Source organism: Sapajus apella, unplaced genomic scaffold (assembly GCF_009761245.1).
Source record: "Sapajus apella isolate SASKATOON/1434 unplaced genomic scaffold, GSC_monkey_1.0 scaffold119, whole genome shotgun sequence".
Classification (NCBI taxonomy): domain Eukaryota; kingdom Metazoa; phylum Chordata; class Mammalia; order Primates; family Cebidae; genus Sapajus; species Sapajus apella.
This window is the reverse complement of record NW_022437059.1, coordinates 579,841-594,657: the sequence shown is the minus strand read 5'-3', so window position 1 is coordinate 594,657 and position 14,817 is coordinate 579,841. Positions and strand designations below refer to the sequence as shown.

The following is a 14,817-nucleotide window of genomic DNA, read 5'->3' as shown; positions in this document are numbered from 1 at the left end:
CTACTAAAAATACAAAAATTAGCTGGGCATGGGGGTGCACACCTGTAATCCTAGCTATTCGGTAGTCTGAGGCAGGAGAATCGCTTGAACCCGGGAGGCGAGGTTGTAGTGAGCCAAGATCATGCCACTGTACTCTAGCCTGCCCAACAGAGCGAGACTCCATCTGAAAAACATTTGGAGTCTCATTCTGTTGCCCAGGCTGGAGTGCAGTGGTGTGATTTCAGCTCATTATACCTTCCACCCATGAGGTTCAAGCAATTCTTGTGCCTCAGCATTCTGAGTAGCTGGGATTACAGGCACTTACCACCATGCCCAGCTAAATTTTGTATTTTCAGTAGAGATGAGGGTTCACCATGTTGGCCAGACTTGTCTAGAACTTCTGACCTCAGGTGATCCACCCACCTCGGCCTCCCAAAGTGCTGAGATTATAGGTGTGGACCACCGGCCCCAGCCAAACAAATTTTTAAAATCATGACCATTTGCCCCAAGTATCAAATTTTATCTTCTTATGCAAATTATAATATCCTTGTGGACAGGGATGCCTCTGCAATGCTGCTGGGATCTCCAGGGTCCCCAGAACTGTGTTAAATCCACAACAGCATGTAAGACACTTCATACGGCTGGGCGCGGTGGCTCATGCCTGTAATCCCAGCACTTTGGGAGGCCGAGGCGGGTGGATCACGAGGTCAAGAGATCGAGACCATCCTGGTCAACATGGTGAAACCCCGTCTCTACTAAAAATACAAAAAATTAGCTGAGCATGGTGGCGCGCGCCTGGAATCCCAGCTACTCAGGAGGCTGAGGCAGGAGAATTGCCTAAACCCAGGAGGCGGAGGTTGCGGTGAGCCGAGATCACGCCATTGCACTCCAGCCTGGGTAACAAGAGCGAAACTCCGTGTCAAAAAAAAAAAAAAAAAAGACACTCCATAGACTGAGTAATTGGGGCTAACGTGAGGCCTGGGCTGCCCACCCTGGAGCCCAGGATCCCAGGACCTGAAATGCTTGGGAAGAAGAGTCCTTCACCAGGAGCCTCCTTTGCAATCTCTCTGTCAAGGCCCCTCTTCACCCCTTGGCCCTGGCTTCCAAGGGTACAAAAGAGGCCACCCAGCTACCCAGGGCATACTGGGTAACTTTACTGGTTTTCTGGACAGACTGGCTGTCATTTTGCCTGGGTTCAAATCCTACCTCTACCACTCATCAGCTAGTGACTTCGGACAACTTCTTTACCTCTATAGGCCTCAGTTTCCTCCTCTGTCAAATGGGGATAATAACTATCTAGGCCTCACAAAATTACTGTGCAGATTAAGTGAGATAAAATATATAAAGTCCTCAGTACAGTGCCCAGCATGCTGATGCTCTATGTTAGCTACCATTATTCTTATCTCAAAATAACGGTCCTCATTGCCCCTCTGAGGTATAGAATAGTCAGTAACATGGCTTCCCAGAGCCAAGGAGTCTCCTCCCTGGTGGAGGGCAGGTGCTAGTGAACGAGGCTTGTGGCAACTGCATGTGCAGAAACCAACCCAACAGGCGTAAAAACCAGCTGTCAGGATTTGTTCCCACTAGAGAGAAAAGGCCAAATTGTGGCCCCAAAAAGGCTAAATTTATCAGAAATGAAAGTAACTTTTAAAAACCACATTTACTGAGCTTCAAAACTGAGATCACTATATTAACTCTGATTTTAACCTGTTGTTTTTTCTTTGCAGGCCAAGGCAGGGGGATCCCTAGAGCCCAGGAGTTCAAGATCAGCCTGCACAGCATAATGAGACCCTGTCTCCACAAAAAAATAAATAAATAGATAAATAAATAAATTGAGGCCAGGCACAGTGGCTCACGCCTGTAATCCCAGCACTTTGGGAGGCCACGGCGGGTGGATCACCTGAGGTCAGGAGTTTGAGAGCAGTCTGACCAACATAGAGAAACCCCATCTCTACCAAAAACACAAAAATTAGCTGGGTGTGGTGGTGGGTGCCTGTAATCCCAGCTACTAGGGAGGCTGAGGCAGGAGCCTCCAGATGGCACCATTGCACTCCCAGCTTGGGCAACAAGAGTGAAACTCTGCCTCAAAAAAAAAAAAAAAAAAAAAAAAAAATTGGCTAGGCATAGTGGCTCATGCCTGTAATCTCAGCACTTTGGAAGGCTGAAGCGGGGGCGACGGGGATCACTTGAGGTCAGGAGTTCGAGACCAGCCTGGCCAATATGGTGAAACCCTATCTCTACTGAAAATACAAAAATTAGCCAGATGTAGTGGTACACACCTGTAATCCCAGCTACTTGGGAGGCTGAGACAGAAGAATCGCTTGAACCCAGGAGGTGGAGACTGCAGTGAGCGGAGATCGTGCCACTCCACTCCAGCCTGGGAGACGTAGAGAGACTCTATCTCAAAAATAAATAAATAAATACATTGTAAATAAATTTGACTTCAAAATATTTAAGCAAAGAATTGGGCTCTGGTCGTTTGTCAATCTGTTGGTTTACATATGCAGATAATTGTGTAGGGCAGCATAGAAAGATAAAAAAGGTAGACAGTGCCAAAGGAGCCAAAAAAGGGGCCAGGGCTTGCCTTCCTTCCCCGTGGTAACCTGCACAAAGCCCAACTGAAGGCCTGTTTCACAGGTTGTCCACCAGAGGGCAGGTGGGGACCAGCACTTCAGTCCCAGTGAAGGAGTGGAGGGCCAGGAAGGCTGAGAACAAAAATAAATAGAAGCTGGGGACACAAAGGCAGAAGAATGGTACAATGGACTTTGGGGACTGGGGGAAAGGGTGGAATGGGGATGAAGGATAAAAGACTACCCACTGGGTAACAGTGTACACTGCTCGGGTGATGGGTGCACCAAAATCTCAGAAATCACCACTAAAGAACTTATCCATGTAACCAAATACGACCTGTTCCCCAAAAAACTACTGAAAGTTTAAAAATTAAAAAAAAAAAAAAAAGGCTGGGGACTGCAGTGACAGAAATTCCTGCTCTTTATCCTCTATTCACCAACTATACAGCTGTCCTTTTCATTAAGAAATGCTTCTTATCTGGGCGCGGTGGCTCACACACCTGTAACCTCAGTACTTTGGAAGGCTAAATTGGGCGGATCACCTGAAGTCAGGAGTTCCAGACCAGCCTGGCCAACACGGCGAAACCCCATCTCCACCAAAAACACAAAAGTTACCTGGGTGTGGTGGTGGGTGCCTGTAATCCCAGCTACTAGGGAGGCTGAGGCAGAAGAATCGCTTAAACCCAGGAGGCGGGGTTTGCAGTGAGCCAAGATTGCACCACTGCACTCCAGCCTGGGTGACAGAGCGAGACTTTGACTCAAAAAGGAAAAAAAAAAGTGTCTCCGTTTGGCCTTTTTCTCTCTTTTCCAGTCCTGTGTATACTAGGCAGCCCAGGACTGAGAAAGGGAGAGGAGGGAAGAAGCAGCAGAGACATGTCTCAACAAAAATAGGAGGAAAATCTCCAGGCCAGTGTATTAAAAGATTTTACTGGCTGGGTGTGGTGGCTTATGCCTGTAATCCCAGCACTTTGGGAGGCTGAGCCAGGTGAATCACAAGGTCAGGAGATCAAGATCATCCTGGCTAACACGGTGAAACCCCTTCTCTACTAAAAATACAAAAAATTAGCTGGGCGTGGTGGCACACACCTGTAGTCCCAGCTACTCGGGAGGCTGAGGCAGGAGAACTGCTTGATCCTGGGAGGCGGAGGTTTCAGTGAGCCGAGATGGCACCATTGCATTCCAGCCTGGGTGACAGGGTGAGACTCTGTCTCAAAAAAAAAAAAAAAGGTTTACCTTTAAAAATTAGTCTTTCAACAGGTACAAAGGTACAATTAGACAGGAGGTACAGGTTCCGGTATTGCACGGTAAAGTGACTGCGGTTAACAGTAAAAGAGTGCATATTACCAAATAGCTAGAAGAAAGACTTTTGAAGGTTCTCACCACAAAGAAATGATAAACCCATGAGAGGACATGCTAATTACCGATTGGATCATTATACAACACAGATATGCACCCTATAAATATGTACAATTACAATGTGTCCATTAAAAATAAATACTTAAAATTAATCTTAATTATATCTTTAGGTGGCCGGGCGCGGTGGCTCACGCCTGTAATCCCAGCACTTTGGGAGGCCGAGGCGGGTGGATCACGAGGTCAAGAGATCGAGACCATCCTGGTCAACATGGTGAAACCCCGTCTCTACTAAAAATACAAAAAATCAGCTGGGCATGGTGCCGCGTGCCTGTAATCCCAGCTACTCAGGAGGCTGAGGCAGGAGAATTGCCTGAACCCAGGAGGCGGAGGTTGCGGTGAGCCGAGATCGCGCCATTGCCCTCCAGCCTGGGTAACAAGAGCGAAACTCCGTCTCAAAAAAAAAAAAAAAAATTATATCTTTAGGTTATTTGGTCTCTTGAACTAACTTTTTTTTTTTTTTTTCTTGGACTAACTTAATCTTTTATTGTTTAGCTTCTTCCTTTGGAAACTGCTGGAACTTTAAAAATCTGAAATTAGGATACTTTTCCTGAAAAAGATGGAGAAAGCCTTGTGGTTTGATAAATATTAGCATGACAATAAAAAATGCCAGCAGGGGCCAGGCGAGGTGGCTCACGCCTGTAATGCCAGCATTTTGATTTTTTTTTTTTTTTTTTGAGACAGGGTTTCGCTCTTTGTTACCCAGGCTGGAGTGCAACGGCGGGATCTCGGCTCACCGCAACCTCTGCCTCCTGGGTTCAAGCAGTTCTCCTGCCTCAGCCTCCCGAGTAGCTGGGACTACAGGCATGCACCACCATGCCCAACTAATTTTTGTATTTTTAGTAAAGACGGGGTTTCACCATGTTGACCAGGATGGTCTCAATCTCTTGACCTCATGATCCACCCGTCTCGGCCTCCCAAAGTGCTGGGATTACAGGCGTGAGCCACCGCGCCCGGCCAATCCCAGCATTTTGGGAGGCCAAGGCAGGCGGATCACGAGGTCAAGAGATCGAGACCATCCTGGCCAACACGGTGAAACCCCATCTCTACTAAAAAAAAAAAAAAAAAGAAAGAAATTAGCTGGGCGTGGTGGCATGCGCCTGTAGTCCCAACTACTTGGGAGGCTGAGACAGGAGCATTGCTTGAACCCAGGAGGCGGAGATTGCAGTGGGCTGAGCTCGGAGACAGAGCAAGACACTGTCTCAAAAAAAAAAAAAATGTCAGCAGGATAATTGTATTCATTTAACAGAAACTTACTGAGCACCGACCAGGTACCAGGCCAAGTTCAGTAGTACAAAAACCCAAAGATGAGACAGTACAATTCCTGCCGTCAAAGGGATTGCAGATCAGCCTTCAGGAAAATGAGTACGAGACAGCATGGGGTCCTAGCAAGGGCTTGGGGAAGGCTCCCTAGAGGAAGCAATGTCAGAGAGAGAAGCAGGAGCTGGCTACAGGACAGGAGAAGAGCAGCATGTAGTAAGCTCAGGCAGTGTAGCTGAAGGGCTGTGTGTGTGTGTGTGTGTGTGTGTGTGTGTGTGTGTGTGTACACATGTGCATATATGTGCATGTGCATGAAAATGAAGTAATAACCAGAAACCACGGACTGACTAGTGCCAGGCCCTGTTCTATATACACTACATAACTCATTGAATCCTTACCATGACCTTATGAGATGGGTTCTATCATCAACACCCCCATTTTTCAGATGAGGAAGCTGAGGCAGAGAGAAGCCTGCCCAAGTCACACACAACCAGCATGTGATGGAGCCAGGTGGACTCAATCCAGGCTATCTGGCCATGGTGGCTTCCATGCAGGGCCAGACACAGAGTCTAGAGTGTGGATGTATCATGATGGGAGGAGCTAGAAAAGGGTCTGAAGCAGAGATGTGATATGAACAGATCTACACCTTAGGACACACACTCAGCTGCTGTGTGGGGGTGGACTCAGGAAGCACAGCTGAGATGACAGCAGCCCAGAGCAAGGCAGAAACGGCAGGGACAGAAAGAGGTGGATGGTCTGGAAACATGCGGAGGAGAGAGCATGAGCATGCCAGGCCTGGAGCCACACACCACAGTCTGATGACTCATGCCCACCCTTCGGAAACAAATCACCACCAGTAGCACACATCACCTGCACATTCAAAGAGGATGAGATATTTCCGAGGCATTTACAGTCAGAATAGTTTATATATTAAACCACTCTTTTTTCCTGTGATGAACAATTTCCTGTGAACACCAACAGTCTTTGCCACTAGTTTAAAACTCTATGAGTTCATTACAAATGCAGTTAGCTTTCTTTCTTGGTCACTGTCAGAGGTAGACTTTTAGTCACTTTATGTGTCTTACCACGTGTGGCATATCTCAGGCCAGAAGACCAGACCACAAGGACATCTCTAAGTATGGCATCTAAGAGTTTAAGAACTGTTGGCCAGGCACAGTGGCTCACACCTGTAATCCCAGCACTTTGGGAGGCTGAGGCGGGTGGATCACCTGAAGTCGGGAGTTCAAGACCAGACTGACCAATATAGAGAAACCCCATCTACTAAAAACACCAAATTAGCCAGGTGTGGTGGCACACGCCTATAATCCCAAGCTACTTGGGAGGCTAAGGCAGGAGAATTGCTTGAACCCGGGAGGTGGAAGTTGCAGTGAGTAGAGATCGAGCCACTGCACTCCAGCCTGCATGACAGAACAAGACTCTGTCTCTTCTTTTTTTTTGAGACAGAGGCCCAGTCCGTCACCAGGCGCCAGGCTGGAGTGCAGTGGCGCAACCTCAGCTCACTGCAACCTCCGCCTCCCAGGTTCAAGCAATTCTCCTGCTTCAGCCTCCCGCGTAGCTGGGACTACAGGCGTGCGCTACCATGCCCAGCTAATTTTTTTGTGTTTTTAGTAGAGACGGGGTTTCGCCATGTTGGCCAGGATGGTCTCGATCTCCTGACCTCATGATCCACCCGCCTCGGCCTCCCAAAGTGCTGGGATTACAGGCGTGAGCCACCATGCCTGGCCAAGACTCTTTCTCAAAAAAAAAAAAAAAAAGAGAACTGTCAAATGTCTCTCGCTCCCTTAGCCCCCATAAACCAGCACATGTGACACAGTTGCCAGGGTGCTACAAGCAGCTGTAGCAGACCCAGCTTCTCGCCGAATAGTACTAACTGGTCCACAATCTGAGCCCCACTAATGATGCCTCTAACAGACTGCCTCTCTTGGTGGCTTTCGGTTTGTGACAAAACACAAAAAGGAAGCACCCTTGTCTGCTTGCTTTAGCTCAACAGGAGAATGGTTTTCACGTGGCTCAGGAGGCCATGGGGAGAGAAAAGAATCCTTCATTTCCAGAGAACAAGCAGAGGTTACAAAGGGTAGGCTCCAACAGGGCCATGTTTCTCTGCTCTGAAGCCTGAGAAAGAACGTACTGGGGAGTCTTTGCCTCAGCCAAGACAAGATATCTTAAAGGAAGACAGCACAGTGTGGATCCACGGGATCTGAAAGCCCAGTGTGGCCAATAATCTTTTGTCACTTTGGGACGCATCATATAATCCACCCTCTCAAACTGACATTTATATGGAAAATATGCTGAACTGTAGGGAAATTCTATCTGGGGCTTAAAATATCCCTTTGGATAACAAAAATGTATATAAACTCTCATTAACTATGTTCAGACTCCAGTCCCAGGTAAGTACTTCATTCTTGGACTAAGGACTATAAAGGTTTTTAACTTAATGGCTTGGGGCTGGGGAAGAGTCAAGTATTTGCATACATCTTAAAAGTCTGTATTAACTGCCAGGTGTAGTGGCTCATGCCTGTAATTCGAGCACTTTGGGAGGCTGAGGTGGGTAGATCACAAGGTCAGGAGTTCGAAGCCAGCCTGGCCAAGACAGTGAAACCCTGTCTCTACCAAAAATACAAAAATTCGCCAGGCATGGTGGCAGGCGCCTGTAATCCCAGCTACATGGGAGGCTGAGGCAGAGAAGTGCTTGAACCTGGGAGGCAGAGGTTGCAGTGAGCTGAGATCATACCACTGCATTCCAGCCTGGGTGACAAAGTGAGACTCTATCTCAAAAAAAAAAAAAAGGCAGGAAAGCACTTCAAGTTCCAGGCAATGAGGAGGGCAGTATGACTGAGTATGACTGCAGTGGGGCACAAGAGGTAGGCACGGCCTAGAAGCCCTGATAAGAAGCAAGGGACAGTCACCGAAGGCTTTCTGCAGCAGCGAGACATCAGCTGGGAGGAGGGGGTGAAGTAAAGAGAATTCACACGTTTAAAGGACAGGAGGAAGAGGAGCCAGGAAGGAACAGATAGTGAGGTAAAGGGGCAGAGAATGATGTCAGAAGCCAAGGGAGAAACCTGAAGAACAGAGAAGTGGTTGACAATGTTAAAGACTATAAGGAAAGCAAGTAGGTTAAAGATTTTAAAAATATATGCCAGGCACGGTGGTTCACACCTGTAATCCCAGCACTTTGGGAGGCCGAGGTAGGTGGATCACCTGATGTTAGGAGTTCAAGATCAGCCCGGCTAACATGTTGAAACCCCGTCTCTACTAAAAATACAAAAATTAGCCAGGTGTAGTGGCACTTGACTGTAATCCCAGCTACTCGGGAGGCTGAAGCAGGAGAATTGCTTAAACCCAGGAGGCGGAGTTTGCAGTGAGCTGAGATCGAGCAACAGAGTGAGACTCCTCTCAAAAAAAAAAAAAAAAAAAAAAGAAGTAAAGAGTAGGGGCCGGGCGCGGTGGCTCAAGCCTGTAATCCCAGCACTTTGGGAGGCCGAGGCGGGTGGATCACGAGGTCAAGAGATCGAGACCATCCTGGTCAACATGGTGAAACCCCGTCTCTACTAAAAATACAAAAAATTAGCTGGGCATGGTGGCGCGTGCCTGTAGTCCCAGCTGCTCAGGAGGCTGAGGCAGGAGAATTGCCTGAACCCAGGAGGCTGAGGTTGCGGTGAGCCGAGATCGCGCCATTGCACTCCAGCCTGGGTAACAAGAACGAAACTCCGTCTCAAAAAAAAAAAAAGAAAACAAAAAAAAAAGATGAAACAGCTAACAGAAGAAAACGTTGGAGATTATCTTTGTGACCTAGATTTGGGCATAGCCTTTATAAACAAGACCCCAACGGCTGGGCATGGTGGCTCACGCCTATAATCCCAAGCACTTTGGGAGGTGGAGGCAGGCAGATCTCCTGAGGTCAGGAGTTTGGGACCAGCCTGGTCAAAATGGTAAAACCCCCTCTCTACTAAAAATACAAAAATAAGCCGGGGTTGGTGGTGTGCACCTGTAGTCCCAGCTACTTGGGAGGCTGAGGTATAAGAATTGCTTGATCCTGGGAGAAGGAGGCAGTGAGCTGAGATCACGCCACTGCACTGCAGCCTGGGTGACACAGCGAGACTCCATCTCAAAAAAATTAAATAATAATGATTTAAAAAAAAAGACCCTAAAAGCACAAATTGTAAGGTGAAAAAAAATAAATGGAAGTAATTAAATGAAAATTAGGGGCCAGGCACGGTGGTTCACACCTGTAATCCCAGCACTTTGGGAGGCCGAGGCGGGTGGATCACGAGGTCAAGAGATTGAGACCATCCTGGTCAACATGGTGAAACCCCATCTCTACTAAAAATACAAAAAATTAGCTGGGCATGGTGGTGCGTGCTTGTAATCCCAGCTACCCAGGAGGCTGAGCCGAGATCGCGCCATTGCACTCCAGCCTGGGCAACAAGAGTGAAACTCCGTCTCAAAAAAAAAAAAAGAAAAAAAGAAAGAAAGAAAATTAGGATTAAAAAAAATAAACGGATTAGGCAGTACCTGGCATTTTTTAAATGGCTCTTTGAGTTAGTCAAGAGGCTGAGAAAAGGAGAGTCACGAGGATCCATACAGCTCATGAAGGGTCTGCAGGGATAACTGCATTTCCCTTCTGCGTCATCCTTTTGGGGGAAAGCGGAAACAATAAAATGTGTGCTGATTTTTATTTAATTAAAGACTTCTGGCTGGGAACAGTGGCTCACGCCTGTAATCCCAGCACTTTGGGAGGCCAAGGTGGGCAGATCACAAGGTCAGGATATCGAGACCATCCTGGCTAACACAGTGAAACCCCATCTCTACTAAAAATACAAAAAAATTAGCCGGTGTGGTGGCGGGCGCCTGCAGTCCCAGCTACTTGGGAGGCTGAGGCAGGGAAATTGCTTGAACCCGGTGCGGAGGTTGCAGTGAGCTGAGATCGCGCCACAACACTCCAGCCTGGCTGACAGAGTGAGACTCAGTCTCAAAAAATGACACACACAAAAAGACTTCTGTTCCTCAAAGGACACCATCAACAAAGTTAGCAACCAATAGACAGATATTTCCTCCTATACTAGGAACTCTAGTAAATTAACAAGTAAAACCCCCCATTTTTAAAAAAAGTCTGAAAATCAAAGGCTAGAGGAAATGAGCTGGCAGTTCTCAGAAGAGGAAGCCAAAACGACTAAGTACATGAAGAAATCCCCAAACCTTCAAGGAATCAGGGACATACAAATTAAAATGACACACCCCTTTCATACCTGGCAGAATAACAAATACAAGAATGATAAAAGCCCACTGATGGTGAGGATGTAGGGGACAAGAACAGCTTTTCTGGAAAGTAATCCGATGGAACACAGGTAGGTGTAAACTCTAGGATCTAGTGATCCCTCTCCCAGTTACATGTCTCAGAGAAATTCCAGCACTAGCTCATGAGGAAATATATAAGGACACTCACCCTGGAAGAATTTATAGATGAGGAGCCGGAGGCAACCAGGAGTCCGTGATAGGAAATGGGTAAGCGGTGGAGGCATATCAAGGACTGACATGCAGCATTAAGAAGCTATGAGCCATGTGCACTTTTAGGACATGGTTAGATCTTTTTTCTTTTCTTTTTTTTTTTGAGGTGGAGACTCACTCTGTTGCCCAGGCTGGAGTGCTATGGCACAATCTCACTTTACTGCAAACTCTGCCTCCTGGGTTCAAGTGATTCTCCTGCCTCAGCCTCCTGAGTAGCTGGGATTACTGGTGGGTGTCATGACGCCCAGCTAATTTTTATATTTTTAGTAGACATGGAGTTTCACCATGTTGGCCAGGCTGGTCTCGAACTCCTGACCTCAAGTAATCAGCCTGCCTCAGCATCCCAAAGTGCTGGAATTACAAGCGTGAGCCACCACACTTGGCCTGACATGGTTAGATCTTGAAAACATGAGTAAAAAAGGCATATGCAGCACAATATCATTCATATAAATTTAAAACATACATAGACAAAAATATACCATATTTTATAAGGATACAAACAGTCAAATGCCACTTCCTTACCCTCCTCCTCACCCTGACTCCTCTTCCCCACTACTCTCTATTCCTTTACCCTGATTCTATTTTATTTATTTTTTTGAGACAGAGTCTTTCTCTGTCGCCCAGGCTGGAATGTAGTGGTGAGATTTTGGCTCACTGCAACCTCTGCCTCCTGGGTTCAAGCAATTCTCATGCTTCAGCCTCCCAAGTAGTGGGGAATACAGGGGTGCGCTACCAGGTCCAGCTAATTTTTGTGTTTGTAGTAGAGATGGGGTTTTGCCATCTTGGCCAGGCTGGTCTTGAACTTCTGACCTCAAGTAATCCACCTGCCTCCACCTCCCAAAGTGTTGGGATTACAGGTGTGAGCCATTGTGCCAGGCTCAATTTTACTTTTTTTTTTTTTTTTTTTTTTTTACAGTATGTACTAGAATGTCTACTCCACGAAGATTGGAACCTTGTCAATCTTGATCAGTGCTATATGTCCAACAACTAGAACAAACTCTGAGATACTGTCAATGGTCAATAAATATTTGTATTATAAATAAATGGCTGAGGGGGGTGGATCACCTGAGGTCAGGTGTTTGAGACCAGCTTGGCCAACATGGTGAAATCCCCGTCTCTATTAAAAATACGAAAATTAGCTGGGTGTGGTGGTACACGCCTGTAATCCCAGCTACTCAGGAGGCTGAGGCAGGATAATCACTTGAACCTGGGAGGCAGAGGTTGCAATGAGCCGAGATCGCGCCACTACGCTCCAGCTTCAGCAACAAAGCAAGACCCTGTCTCATAAATAAATAAGCTGTGCACAGTGGCTCATGCCTGTAATCCCAGCACTTTTGGAGGCCAAGGTGGAGGATCACTTAAGCCTCTGAGTTTGAGACCAGTTTGAGCAACAAAGCGAGATCTCATCTCTAAAAGAAATAAAAAAAAAAAAAAATGGGGGACATATAACCAAGAGTAAGTGGGGACTATGGGAGGGGAGACAAGGGCAAGAATGAGTAGGGAAAAATAAATGAGGGAGGGAACTTGCCGGGACACATGATGATGTGCCATGACTGGTTCATAAAAGTAATTACAAATTATTTTATCAAATTCATTACTATGGCGAACTGGGCCCTGCATAATAAGGCTGTCACCTGCCTCTCCAGTGTCATCTCATTTTACTCTGATGACTATGCCGTAGCCAAGGTTTCTGCCAGTTCCTGGAATATCTGATCACCTCAGAGACTTTGCACAAGCTGTCCCCTTTGCCGACATACTCTTTCTGAAATTCTTCCAAAAGCTGGTTCCAGCTAGGCACAGTGGCTCATGCCTGTAATCCCAGCACTTTGGGAGGCCAAGGTAGGTGGATCGCTTGAGCTCAGGAGTTTGAGACCAGCCTGGGCAACATGGTGAAACCCTGTCCCTGCTGAAAATACAAAAATTAGTTGGGTGTGGTGGCAGGCTCCTGTAATCCCAGCTACTTGGGAGGCTGAGGCAGGAGAATCACCTGGGAGGTGGAAGTTGCAGTGAGCAGAGATCAAGCCACTACATTCCAGCCTGGGCAACAGAGATAGACTCTGCCTCAAAAAAAGAAAAAAAAAAAAAAGAAAAGAAAAGAAAGGTTCCTTCTCATTCTTCAAGTTTCAGCTGAAATGTCACCTCTCAGAATGGGCACCCTAACCATCCTATTTTTTAATTTATTTATTTATTTATTTATTTATTTTTATTTTTTTTTTGAGACGGAGTTTCGCTCTTGTTACCCACGCTGGAGTGCAATGGCGCGATCTCGGCTCACCGCAACCTCTGCCTCCTGGGTTCAGGCAATTCTCCTGCCTCAGCCCCCTGAGTAGCTGGGATTACAGGCACGTGCCACCATGCCCAGCTAATTTTTTGTATTTTTAGTAGAGACGGGGTTTCACCATTTTGACCAGGATGGTCTCGATCTCTTGACCTCGTGATCCACCCGCCTCGGCCTCCCAAAGTGCTGGGATTACAGGCGTGAGCCACCGCGCCCGGCCTTATTTTTTTATTTTTTAAAGGCAGGGTCTTGCTCTGTCACCTAGGCTGAAATGCAATGGGGCTATTATAACTCACGGAAGCCTCAAACTCCTGGGCTCAAATGATCCTCCTGCCTCAGCCTCCCAAAGCACTGGGATTACAGGCATGAGTCATTGTGCTGGCCTTATCTTACCAGACTGTGTGATGAAGTTGTTGGTGCCTCTGCCCATTGAATGCAAGCTCCAAAAAGACGGGCCTGTCTGCCTTATGGTATCCCGAGCACCTGACACAGAAAAGGTACTCAAATATTTGATGAGTCATGAGTGAAAAGAAAGATCAAAACGTGTAGGAAAGGTAAAGTACTGAACCCAGGAGGGATGGACTGGGAAAAGATGAGAGTCCTGATGAAGCCAAAGAACGGGGAAGTGGGAATAGAGAGGGCTAGAGGAGGAGAGGCTGTGGTCAGGGTACCAAACTCCTGGAAGCACTTCAACACTGATGTGCTGGGGTGGTGGGATCATGGGCAAAACTCTTGAATCAGATACACTATGTAGAAGTCGAGACAGGAAAATTGTTTCCTTTTATGGTAATACATCTAGTCCCGGCAATCTCCCAGTGAAGAAGATATTCCCATAATAGATAACAAATCTTTCTAGTGGCAGGTCCTGTCCCAGGCGCCTTAGGTATATTTACTCATTTCATTCTCGAAAATGAGAAAGGTACTATTGTTGCCACTTGACTGATGAGAAGCCGACGAGGGACAGGGGGCTTATGCCTTGCTCACAAAGGTAGTCGTGGGCCGGGATTTAAACCATGATCTGTAGCCGGGCGCGGTAGCCCGAGCCTGTAGTCCCGGTTACTTGGGAGGCTGGGGCGGGAAGATCGCTTGAGCCCAGGAGGTCGAGGCTGCAGTGATCACGTCACTGCACTCCAGCCTGAGCGACAGCGCAAGGCCCTGTCTCAAAAATAATAATAAATAAAAATAAAACAAACCCTGCTCTAATTTGCAAAGGCTCTATCTTTCCTCCCAATCACCTTAAGTTTTAGTGAAAATGGGACTTCCTGGAAGAAGTAGCTAGCTATCCCGGTCCGCTACAGGTTATCGGTGCGTGAATACCCTGACACCTCCGGCTCAGGATTTGACAGGGTCTTCTGATCCGACTGCCCCGCCCCCGCCGCAGACCCACGTGATCGCAAGCCGGTCAGCGGCCGTCCTGATATCGCGGGATTTGACATTCCGTGCAGACAAACCCTCCTACTGCGGCTCCTCCACTTTACCTCCCGGCGGCGACCAGCTTCTGAAGAAAAGTGTCCACCATGGTGTCGAGGAGCTTCACCCTCGAAATGGTAGCGCCGGGTGGCACCGATTCCGGAGACAATTCCTCATGCCTTTTTTCCTCACAGCCACCGCCTAGATAGGCGCTGCTTGCTTCGGCCATGTTGAAGTTGAACCGCTAAGTCTAACTGGTCCGGCCTCCTCGTCCTCCGAAGCCCCCGATTGGCCACTCCCACAAGGGGCGCCTCTGATTGGAAGCGGCAGAATGTCTGTCACCGAGCAGGGCGGGGTTGGGAAGTTGCCGGAGGCTGAGGG

At 47.5% G+C, this 14,817-nt stretch overlaps 1 protein-coding gene across 3 annotated transcripts in view; it reads right to left on the bottom strand.

Moving 5' to 3' along the window:
* The window catches only part of PMF1 (polyamine modulated factor 1), a 28,604-nt gene extending 13,802 nt beyond the window's left edge, over positions 1-14,802 (bottom strand). For all 3 annotated transcript variants that reach the window (XM_032260629.1, XM_032260630.1, XM_032260631.1), the window contains exon 1: positions 14,505-14,802. In XM_032260629.1, the coding sequence (XP_032116520.1) occupies positions 14,505-14,665 (161 nt within the window). In that variant the 5' untranslated portion in view covers positions 14,666-14,802. The remainder of the gene's footprint in view (positions 1-14,504) is intronic.
* Positions 14,803-14,817: the final 15 nt, after the last annotated feature.